The sequence below is a fragment of the Rhinolophus hipposideros genome (genome assembly GCF_964194185.1).
Source record: "Rhinolophus hipposideros genome assembly, chromosome: 10".
Taxonomy (NCBI): domain Eukaryota; kingdom Metazoa; phylum Chordata; class Mammalia; order Chiroptera; family Rhinolophidae; genus Rhinolophus; species Rhinolophus hipposideros.
The window spans coordinates 33,474,424-33,486,987 of NC_138056.1; the positions used below are offsets into that span (position 1 = coordinate 33,474,424).

Consider the following 12,564-nt stretch of genomic DNA (forward strand, 5'->3'; position numbering starts at 1 on the left):
CTCCCTCGGAGCAAGCACCTCCTTGCATCGTATTCCCTCTGCCACTACTTCTAGACCCCGCAAGGACACTTCCTTCTCTATGTTCCCAGATAAAACAAGGTAGCATTGAAATAAAAAATAAATAAAAAATAAGAACTTCACTAAAGATTAGTGCAGCAAGAGAATGAAACCCGAAGAAGATATGAAGATATATGCAAGTAAAGTCTACCCAGTATAAGCTGCCAGTTTTGAGAATGAATTAAATACACATACAACAAAATGTATATGCAAATTTCAATGGTTTTCTGTTTCTTGAGCTCCAGCTATATGCCAGGCATGAGTATGGGTGTCCTGCTACCTTATCTCCATTCCCCAACACAACACACTATAAAGTGGTGCTGAGAACTGAAGGGCAAGTAGAGGGCAACCTGTCCTTTCAAATGAAGGTGACCAAGAAGCTCTCCTAGGAGAGGAGTTCTCAACCTAGGAGAGGCTGAGGATGCCATGTCCTCGGCACAGAGAGGCAGCTCTACACGTGATCACCCCTCTGTGCCGAGGACACGGCATCCTCAACCTATAGGGCCCTGTAAGAACGACAAGGCTGTAAAACGTCGACTTCCAGGCTCTCACATCGAAATCTGAATTAGAAGGACTAGGTTTGCAAAGCCTTGGGATTTGTCTTTTCAGCAATTACCTCAAGAGATGCTCACGTTAATGGTCCATTAATCATACCTCAAGAAACCAGTTTAGAGTCTCGAATTTACCATCTCACTAGATCATGGGACTTCAGACTTAACAGAGACCAACCATGTCAGACCTATTCCCTCTGAGATCACACATGGGCAACCTGCGTATACTATGTCGGAGAGGAAAAATGTGACTGTTGAGGCATTATTTTAGAGAGAGGTGCCATATGTTTGGGGACTTTTCGTCTATTCAATTAGACAATGTCAATAATTAGTAACAAAGGGAAACTAGTATGAAATGCAAACTAGAAAAATGAAACCTGCCTTGACGGCATGAGGCATTAACCTCCACCCCACCCCCACTTGTGCAGGGGTACCGTTAACAGACAGCAAACTAACTGACGATACACTATTTTAAAAGATCAGAACTTAGCAATTCCATCATGCCATGGAAATGAAACCCATGATGTCAATAAACTACAGCTATCAGGAAACAAGTCATACCCTTCATGGAAATGTCTACAACCAAGAAAGGTGACAAAGACAGAAAATTTGAATTGGGCTATACAAAAAATGAAAAAGAATGCTTTACATCTAACTTTCTCCCATCATTCATGGTAGAGCAGCCTGTTGCCACTTCACAGATAAATAAACTGAAGCTCTGAGAGGTGAGGGGGTTCGCTGTTGGAATAGGATTCACAAAATCTTTTCCCTTCTGCATGAGAATTTGACCTTGGGTTAACCTTGCAACTCTGTTCCCCTGGAAACTTGATAAAGATAGAATGTCAGTTATGTTACTAAGCAACATTGCTCATGGTAAAAATGACCCTGGATAGCTAAACCCATCTGGACTGGGAAAAGCTATAATTAAAGTATAAATACCTCTTGGGGGACACCATCATTTGGGACGTCTCTGAGTGCTGTGACTCTACTAATCGAGGCTTGTCTTTGTGGGAACCCTGGAAATTATGCATATGGAGTTGTTACATGAGATACTGGCTCCTGAGGAGCATGTGGCTTTTAAGCTGGTGACTCATGCACCTGCTCTATGCAAGTCTTGTATCCTCAGAGCTGAGCTGTCGGGAGGGGGCAGCATCTGGATGGCTGTGTGGACTGCTGGATACACCGCTGCAAGGACCACTCCAATGGAAAAGAAGCCTCTGCATGGCCTTGCCAGCAACCTGGGATTCATGCCTCGATTCTTCTAAGTGGAGTGATGCCAAGTGTGGCCGGGGATGGTCTTCTGAGGGCAATCCTGAGCAGATGCCCAAACACACAAGCCCGGGAAATGGCAAGGCCACAACTCAAACTCGGTTGTCTGCCTTCGAGGTAAATACTTTCTCTTTAATTTCAGGGCCCTAAACCTTTTCTCCTGAGATAACTGTATTCTGGCTCAAGAGACTCAAACTTTCTTGGCTTCTCTTTTTCTCCCTCCAATGCCATATGAGGTCCCCAAGTTCGATAGCTTCTGATTCATCCTGGCTGCCTCGTCTCAACAGCTGGCCTAATGGTTCGCTGAGTTCCATTTCCATCTGATCCTCCAGAGACCTCTACAAATTCACAGGTACCCCCTGGTTCAAACCTCTAGGCTGGCTTGTAAGCACTCGGACAATTATAGCTTCTGGTTAGAGGGTCCCGGTGACTTCCCAGCTGATTCCCAACCAGAGATGATTGATAGGTGCCCAAGCTCTCCCTGGCCCGGAAGAAAAGCTCTGGAACAGCAGAGTTCTCCTGATGACTCAGGAGGCCCTACCCCATCAATGAAATGATCTTCCACTCTATGGGCCTCCACAGGACAAGGGTTTATTAATACAGTGACCCCAGCAGACGCTGTCTCACATTAGCACCTGGACCAGAACAGCAGGATGTCATTCCTTCCCAGCCTTCCCTTCCTTTTTCTATCAATAAAAATCCGGAGATGGAAATCATCACAAATGACATCACTTCTCTGAAGTTCTCCCCCAGACTTCCTGTAAGTTCATCTCTTGCCACACAACTTTGAGTATATCTCTATTATAGGACATGAGAGCTCTGCCCTGAGGCTGTGAGTTCCCGGAAAGCAAAGTGTGTGTCTCAGTTTTCTCTGTCACTGTAAGAAGTCCAATGCTAGCCATTGTGTCAAATGAACAAAACAATGAAGGCAACAACAAGAAAGAAACAGAGGGACTCCCACCTCTTTTCTGAGTGACTTGAACCACTCATTCCCTTATATCTAGTCTAAACTGTGATTTTATGTCAGAATCCTGGTGAATGGCAGGACCTGGGCAACTTCTTTACGGGTTCATCTCCCGATCAGTAACTCAAATAACTTGGTTCGCCAATCACAAACTGACAAGTTTATAGAGATTCTAAATTAATGGCCCCGGTGTTGCTTAGACATGACATAGCGTTAAAGGCTGTAAACCTCTGTCTCTAGCTATGGCTGGCTCTTGTCTTCTGCCCAGGATGGACAGGAGCGAACAAAGAAGAAAGAAGTGACACAGAACAAAGACCAACGGAGAGAACCTACCAGAAAGATGGTACTCACCTCAGACAAGGCCAAATGGCCAGTGAAAACTGAAGAATTCATTCACACTTCACAGTGACTTAGTGATGGACAATCTCAGACTCACTTTACAGAATAGGAAACTAAGGCCTGGAGAAAGTAAGTGTCTTGAGGGAGGTCACATTAGCCAGTCGAGAGCTTGATCTCAAAACCCCAGACTTCTGTACTATGCCAAGGTCACTCACAGAAAAGTGTCATAAAAAAAGACCAGTTTTTAACAGATGATCTTGTTTGATTTCAGCTTCTTAAAATAATTTACCTCACTTTAAAGACAGTATTTTTTACCCAAGTGCATGAAAATAAAAGCAGTGTCAAGTGTATAGGAAAACTAGCAGTTTCACACACTGTTGATGGAAATTATAAATAAGTTATAGATAGAAATATAACCTTGTGGGAGCAAAATTTGGAAACCTAAGAGCAACCGTAAAATGTGCATACCCTTTATTGCAGCAATTGCCCTGAAATGGCTGTATATATGCAAAAAAAGACATATAAGGACATTGATCTTAGTGCTATTTATAATATTAAAAACTTAGAAGCAATCTAAAAGTGGTTAAAAAGATTAAAATAAATTCCTACAATAGAGTACTGTGCAACTATTATAACGAGAGAATGACTTATGAAATGGCTGTCCTTGATTTTATTTTATTTATAAGATTCTAAAAGTCATAAACATATGTGTGTGAGAGTATATATGCATATGTACGTAGCTCCTGTAAGAATTAAACACATTATTCCCAAAAAAGCATTTAAAATAGTACCTGGCAAATAGTAAACATTGGGAAAAACTTATCTATCAAAATGTGACAAGATATGCATGAAGAAATACAGAAGAATACAAATGAAGAGGTAAGCAGTAGCTACTTATGGGAATTGGGATGATGTACGGTTCTTTTTCTTTTAACAAATTTCTGTTTTGTTTGAATTTTTATGTGATGCTTTTCATAATGAAAATATAATAGAGAAATGCTTTCTATAAAACGAAGAAACCCGTATCATTCAAAAGAAATCATCATCCAGATGTGCAGAATTCAGTCTAGGAATGCTAACATTTCAAATTCATATGATGAACCAAACACTTTAGAAATGAATTAATATTAGATTTCTGGCAGCGTTAACCCCTTCAGAGAATGTAAGTGAGGGAAAGGGAGGAGGCAAAAACTGATAATGTTACACATGTTGGAAAAGACAGCTATTCCTCTCATTGAACATCTGTGATTTTGGTTTGAAGCCTCAGAGCTACCAGGAGCCAACAGAGGAAGTGAAGAGCTGCCGGGAGTCTCGGGCCATTTCTCAGCAGATGTTTCACAATGGAACCCGCTGACACGTCCCACAGGCCAGGCGAGGCTCCGCCTGACTGTTGCCTGCAGGAGTGAGGGGATGAAACCAAAAGCGGACGTCACCATGAGAGCCATGACGACAATTAGCAGGTTTTCCTAGAGGCTAAGGATCCGTAGGCTCCAAACCGCAAAATCTGAGCTCAGCGTCTTTAGGACAATTAACAGGTTGTGTTGCTGTACAGGAACACTTCGGTTTTTCTATATCAACTGTATACTTGGTCACCTTATGGAACGAGCTAATGAATTTTGGGTAAATCCCCAGGTTTTTTCCAGCTATGAAGTATTACCTATCACTTTCCTTCTGTTTCCTATCTCAGGTGACTATTTGCTATAATCAGAACTAAATTCAGTGATGAAGGTAAGTGGGGACTTGTGTCTGTGGACATGATTTTAAGAGGAATCCTTGAGCATTTCCCCACTAGTATCAAGTGCTCTGAGGTTTTTAAAAATTACCTGTAACAATGTCCTTTCATTCCTCTTAATGCCTTTAAAATTTAGGACTGAGTGTTGAAATATTTCTTTCATTTATTGACAGAATAATGAATTTCTCATTTGACTTGTGCTGTGATTACATCAATTCCTAAAAGTGGAATGCCTGGGTCAACATGTCACATATAAAGATTTGTGAATTTCACCTGAGTGAAATGCCAGACCACAACACAATCAGGGCCTGACTCACAAGAAACTTTCCAGGAAGGACAAGTCATGAGATGACATCATGGCCTTGACATCATCTGAAAGTGATTCAGGCCTCAACTACTGCACCAGCCACGCTGAACTGCAGTTTATCTGGAATGTGTCTCTCGCCAAGATGTCTCAAGGTGAAGGATGCTGTCTTAGGCACCTAGTACCTATTGTGTCATACACACAGCTAGGTGGCTGAGTTATTTCTCTTCCCTCACCATGTACCATATTTTGCATGTAAGCTGGCTACGTCATAAGCTGCAATCGAGATCATATTCAAGGGAGAATATAGGGACCATGAAGAAAAGAGGCGGAAATATGAAAATTGCACTGTTCCTTTACCACAGTTGTTCAGTTCCAACTACACCTTTTACTATTTCTGGTGTGATCTCAGCAAGTACAGAAAGTGGGGATCAACATAGCTTGTTTGGGTGAATTCAATGAGACATATAGTAGGTACTCAATCAAATTTAGCTCATTTATATAAAAACCGAAAACCTTTCTATATATTTTTCATATACACACACATACTGGGGGTGCCAAAAAGTTGTATACAAGTGGACATTTTGGTCCACGTTGCTCAAGCAGTAGTTTGCCATAATCAGAAGTGTCTGGACGCTGATGGTCACCACTTTGAGCACCTCTTGTAATTGCAGAAGTCAAATGTGACTTGTTCATCTTTTGTTATCGGTATATATTATTACAATTTTAATACGGTTTTCCTTTCTTAAAATGTGTATACATTTCTTTGGCACCCTCCGTACATATATATTTTATACATATAAATGTACTGTGAAAGTTCTGAAGGATACTCAAAGGACGGTTTATAATAGTATCCTTCTGGGAGCATAGAAAAGAGAACTTTTATTTGATATATACTTACCATTTTACAAGCATGCATTATTTTATAATTTAAACACACTTTTTAAAAGAGCACACTTGGGTATGGTGAAGAAAATGAAAGGAGGTGAGGGGAAGGGGCGGGAAGAGAAGAAAAAGAAAAATGGTTTGCTTGAGGCAGAGGCCAAGGGCTGGATGACAGAGTCTTGACTGGTTGAGACATCCTGGTTATGGGAAAGCCTTCTGTCGTGTGTATGTGTCAACCTTCCATAAATTTCCTTCATATTTCCTCTGGTATTCCAGAGGGGGCGGGTCCCAGCTCCACTGAACCAAGTCATCCTGAGCTGGAGGTGTGGGTGGGGGAGGTTCTAATCTCCTTCCCAGTAGGAGGGCTGCCCAGGCTCCTGGAGCCCTTTAGGGAGCAGAAGGCAGCTCTCTTGGTCTCAGGGCAGAAGAGGGTCACATGTAGGACAAGCCCTAGGAAGCTTCCCACCACCAGGTAGGAAATGCTTCCAAGAGACCTGGGCACATCCCCGCAAGACCACTTTGCCTGGGAGGAATGAAGGAGGGCTCTGCCTCTTACTGAAGAATCTTCTCAGCTGCCTCAGTTTCTCCAATGTCTCACAAGACACAGACAGAAACAAGCAAAGGTTTCACTGCCTTCTGTGCAAGAGCCCCCACTGGCTACCTTTGATCAAAGGGCTACCTTTGATCTCCATCCTAAAAGCTCAGTGCTACGTATAGTAGGAATATCATATCCTTTTTTGGCAAAAGTTACATCAGCAGAACACCAAGAGCAATGTTGCCTTGTCCTTATATGTAGCCAAGATCTTCCTTTAGCCAACCCATATTTCTGACTTTTTTCAAAGGATGAAAACTCACTTGTTCCTTATTTCCCCCACATCACTTCTGATGGGTAAAAAGCTTATTAGCTCACAAAATGCATGCCCCCAAGAAATTTGCATTTCTGGAAAACCACCTACCCCACATATAGCCAGTTCTATGAAAATTTATTTTTAAATTGCAAATGCTACATTGCTTCTATCTGTAGCCAGGTACCTGCCAGGCCCCTCCCAGACGAATACAGCTATGCTTTCTGGCAACTGTGAATATCACAATATTTCCCCCACTTTAGTGATGCGTCCGTTAACAACGTTTCTGCCAGCCAGCTATGCCGCTGTGACCCACTACCACCACCCTATTTGCAACCCCACCCCCGACTACACTCACTCAAAGGAACGGGGTCTGCTATAAGGAAGGTGACACAAGGACCCCCAAGGTGACTCACCTTTCTCGTGGCTGCTTGGTGGGGGTGGGGAGGTGACTGGTTTAGACTTGTCATAGTTGTTAAAGCTCTGGCTGCGGCGGTTGTTAGCAGTGGCTGCCCCTCCGCGTGTCTTGGTGTCGCTGCCTGCAGTGGATACCCTTGTGGTAGGACCCGGAAGTCTAAAATGCAAAACCAACAGAGTGATAGACTCAGTCTCAGGAGCACAGGCGTGCATCAAAAAAAGGAACTATTGCCACCATGCAGGAGGGAAAAGAAACCACTCAGGACGCTGTGGAGCTTTGCCATCATCAAAAGAGTTAGTGGAACCACTACGCTAGTAATGACCCCAAAGTCCAACAGCAAAACGTTTTCCTTTGAGCAAAGAGAGACATTTTGAAGGCAAAATATCTGAATATGCTTGCAGATTAAAAATACGAAGTTTACCTTGCTTGTTGTCTCTTGGAGAACTATTTTTACTTCACAGTAGGGCTGAACCATGTTATCTCTAACTCCATCAAGCATGGAACATAAAGGCCCATTGAGACGCTAAGCTGTTTACCTTGTGTGCCTGTCTCTTCTGGTAGGTGTTGAAAACGGTGTTTGCCATAATCCAGAGATATAAGTATCAAGAAAAGACAATTTATAAAAATCAGACGGGAACTGCTACCACTCAGAACCTAACACATCTGCAGTGAAAACGTATGGCCCGGAGGGAAACTTCTTCAGACATACATTTTCCTTCGACACCTGACAACCTGTCTGCAAAGGCATCAGGTGTCGAAGGAAAGCCCAGCTTCTCTGCACAGTAGATGGATAAAATCATGTTCTTTCGGTAAAACCAGCAGGAATCTGTTAGCCTAAAGACACACACTGCCTTTAAATAAAACACCTCATTTTGGGTGGTTTGGGAAATGAAGTCTGCAGACTTTCTGTAATGTGTCTAAAGATATTATGGCCCATTCCCCAAAGCGTTAAGGGGAGGACCCCAAGTCAGAATTTTGGTTCAGGGCCTACTACACAGGCTAGTTCCAATCATCAAAGATGAAAGATGAATAAATGAAATATTTAGCTATATCTTTCTGCTAAAACCCACTTAGCTGTGTTTAAAAGCCTCTAGAACCTCAGCTGACTAGCATTCGATCTAGTGATATGTCTGAATTTTCAGCTCAGAAAGCTTTCGGCCTTCTCCTTCCATGCAAATCTGTAAGCACCAAAAAAGTGTGCAGTCTGGAAGCATTTGAGACATAAGCAGGCAATCACTTTAAACTTTTTTTTGTTGGCCAAGCAAGAAAGATGGCTGTAGGGTAAACAGAGAACATGAGCTGGTGTGAGAGGATTGTAAATCTGTACAGTTAAGAAGCTGGCCCAGTTCCCTGACTGGGAGCTAGGAGAGAAGGAAGGGGGTGAGCTCTGCCCTCCACAAGGCATCACCTCCCACTGCACTAGGAGGATTTGCCCCTCTGTTCATTTACCCCACAAAGACAGGCACGGCATAGGGTGCAAGACCAGCAGTGCCAGTGTCTGTGTTTGGGGAGACGTGGCCAGCACAAGCGATCATGGAGCCCCAGCAATGGCACCTTGCCACCTCTCAGTTCTGCTTCGGACGCTGCCTCCTGCACGTGCTCCAGGTCAGTGCTGTGTATCTGAGCACGCAGAGCCAATGGCAGAGCTTCTGCAGATACAGGCCTGCGGCACTTTTGGGCTGGACTCTGCAGGAGTCCTTATGCCCAGATAGCCCGGGAAACGCATTACAAACTTGTTCCAAGATGATGTCACAGCAACGGTATGAAGTGGCTCAGGGTAAACCAGGCCACAGCATTCTGCTTCAGTGGGGACTTTGCAAAGACCAGGGAAGCAAAAAGCGAGGAAAAAGAGGCATTCCTTTCAGAGTTTCTGGGGAGCCCCCACTGCCCTGACCTGGGGCTGAACCACAGAGTTTCTGTAACGGCAGCGCCTTCATAGGGCAAGAAATCAAAGTACTGGACGGGATGGGGACAACCTTGAATTAGGTAAGCAGTCCGGTCTTCTGTGAGGCAGTGCGGTATCACGGGTGGAATATGGGCTTTTCCATACACGTGACATTGCACCAGGCTTATAATCTAACATTCATGTTCCGTATCTGTACATTTGGAATAGTAATAAATTACCCAATGAGATAGTTGTAAATTTGAAATGGGAATTAATTTCTGGCCTATTATAAGTTCTCATTGCATATTGGTTCCTCCTTCCATCCTTTCTGCTGAGCACAGATTTGTAAAAGAATTGGGCATTGTCATAAAGAAAACGTGCTATGATACCAAAAAAGAATCAGACAAATAAGGAAGGAAATACATGGATCTAGGTTAAAGCATGAGAAGAGAGCTGGACAAAAGTCATGTAAGAGTCTGAGATCAACATTTTCAAAGAGACAAGATAGGCTTTGTCAGACAGACAAGACTTATCATCTCCCTAAGAAGCATTCCAGATGAGACACTGCTTCATGCAAGTATCTGTGACTAACTGAGACTGTACACGTGGGGTACCTCGACGCCATTGTGCGTGCCACTCCGCAGAGTGAAATGTTCCTGGTCTGGGATTAACTAAGACAGCACAGGGTTCCCCGTGGTAGTCATAGTCAGGTTCTCTTCACTGAATCCGGACCTAGAGGTGCTCCTTTGATGGGAGTGGCATATCCTTCAAATGCTGCATAGTTATGCCACGTCTCCTGAGTTCTTGAAGGCCTTGAGGGCAGCTGACATGGCAGATAAAAGATGGCTGACGCATACTTAGCCACCAAAAGTCACCAAAGCTCAAGCCAACACATGTTATCCTCTATGCTCATCACCATTACATCCTAGTCAGGCAGCTCCCTGAACTTGACAAAATGGGAGAACGTGATGAAGACTAAGTAATTTCTTGCAAGTTGCAGGGGGAATCCATGTCAACAATGTGCTTTAAAACTTGGGTTCTGTTGTGAATGGGTTTGGTCAGATGTTGGCTCCAAAGTAAGCCTCTTCCATCCCTCTGAGATTTTCGGCAAGTCCACCTCACGTGCAAAGGCCATGAATGAAGTGAGGTGGGTGGGAAGTAAGGAAACAGGCTTAGTTTGGATCCCCCCATCAGGGAATCAAAACATTCTCTGAGATGGTGGGTCAATTCACATACTGAATTAATTCAGACTGAATTCTAAGTACAGGACTTCGATTGTAGGATTTCAAAGCCAAAGGTGACAGTGAGAACCTAAGATACCTAAGCAATCATGGGGAGGGCTCTGGACTTTCTACAAATTGAAGGGGTTTGCTAACAGAGCTGAATAGCTCTGTTTTCCCAAAATTCCTGTGTTGAAACCTAATGACCCCTGTGATGGTATTAGGAGAAGGGGCCTTTGAGAAGTGAGAAGGTTGTTACATGGCCCCCCTTAGAACAGAGGCCCCAGAGAGCCAGCTTGCCCCTTCCGCCACGTGAGCACACAGTGAGAAGTCAGCAGTCTGCCACCTGGGTGAGGGTGCTCACCAGAACCCCCATGCTGGCAACCTGATCTTGGATTTCCAGCCTCCAGAACTGTGAACAATACATTTCTGTTGTTTGTAAGCCACTCAGTCCGTGGTATTTTGTCATGGCAGCCCAAACAGACTAACACAAGTTTCTAGCTCAATCTCATGCAGATCTTCAAGGGACGATTGCCCCCCCACCCAGCTGACATCTAAGTTACATGCATATTGAGAAAAGAATATGCAAGGGTCAGAAGTAATTCCAAGAAGGAAAAAATGATAACCTTGGGGGTTGGTGGGATGGTCAGGAAAGGCTCCAAATGAAAGAGACTCCAGAGAAAGAGGGGGCATATGGAATGGGAATGTGCCTAGAGGGCAAGAAGAAAGTCATGGTGAGAGGCAGAGGTGTCATGCAGAGGGAGGGAAGTCTGTATCAAAGTAGAGGACAGCAAGGACGGGTACATGTGTGCCGGGGCTTCGGGGACAGATTGGGAGCAAAGGAGGCTATAGAAGCAGGCAGGGCCCACGCAGGGAAGACCTCGTATGTCAGTAGGAATCTTGGACCTGGTCCTGCCTGCAGCCACGAGGCATTAATTAGTGAGGCTGAGAGCAAGAGCTAGAGTGGACAGCAGAGCACTGTCTAGTTTATAGCGACACAGATCCAAGGCCTCTGGCTCACCCTGGGAAGTGCATGATTAGTAACATCCTTGTGCATCAGGACGGCTACTCTCGAGCTCCAGCCTGGAAGGAGCTGCTGTCTGTCCATTAGAATCCCTCTTTGCTGAAGAGCTGGGTCTTGCTCATGTGCAACAGCTGCAGGCACCACAGCAGATGCTGCCCAGGGCGCCTGCCTCACTGAAGGAACGCAGCGAGAGGGGAGCCTGGAGGTCAACCCTGTGTCACTGACATCCCACATCATTTATAGCGCCAAAAGGTTCCGACAGTTCTTTGGAAGATCATCCCATGTCCAAACGCCGTTACAAAATGACAGAGGACACAGATGGGCTCTTTGAAACGTACACATGTGGCTTTTTTAAAAAGTTAAGTTTAAGGGACGTGGTGGAACAAAGAGGCGGAAGGAAGACAAATCCTGCTGCTCTTGGAGCCATGGTCAATTTCTCCAACATGTGCAGAGCCCAGCAGGCAGGGCGGTAAAGCTATGGTTCCTGGCACATGCCCTGCAACTGCATCCCAGCTCCACACACTGTCCGTGCTGATGGGAAGAAAGCCGTGCTTCCCCCATAAAACCACTTCAAAGGCTGGGAGCAGAAGATGGCCCTCCCAGGAAGGATGGCAGCTTGTGTGCACATGCTCAGGGCTGCGGGAGGCGGGGGAGGTAATCAGAGATGTGTTTTGCCAGACAAGATGACTAGATGCTAAATCTCTCATCTCCATGGCATCTGCCTGGAGGGCCAAACTACCAGCCTCACTGATTCCTCTCTACAAGATGGTCCATGTAAAGACCAACTCTTGCTAGAAGTGGCCTGGTGGCCTTACCTGGCCTAGATCAACCCAAAACACCAACATCTGCTAGTTATGGTATACTGATTACATGTCGGTTATGAAAGGCTTGGACATGACTTTTTTTAATCCACATAGCACTGTGAGACAGGACTACTCCATTTCACCAATAAGGAAACACAGGCTCACAGAGACTAAATAATTTGCCCAGGTAACAGTAAGTGGTAAAGATGGGCTTTAACTAGGTTTAACTGCAAAGGTGCATTCTCGGCCACTATGCTTCTCCGCCTCC

General features: G+C 44.6%; 1 protein-coding gene across 7 annotated transcripts in view; it reads right to left on the reverse strand.

The window, feature by feature from the left end:
• NAV2 (neuron navigator 2) overlaps nt 1-12,564 on the reverse strand; it is a 710,917-nt gene that overhangs the window by 191,467 nt on the left and 506,886 nt on the right. For all 7 annotated transcript variants that reach the window (XR_013994137.1, XM_081061904.1, XM_081061902.1 and 4 more), the window contains one exon: nt 7,363-7,520. Coding sequence is in view for 6 of the 7 variants with exons in the window: in XM_081061904.1 (XP_080918030.1) it covers nt 7,363-7,520 (158 nt within the window). In the remaining variant the exon portion in view is untranslated. The remainder of the gene's footprint in view (nt 1-7,362; nt 7,521-12,564) is intronic.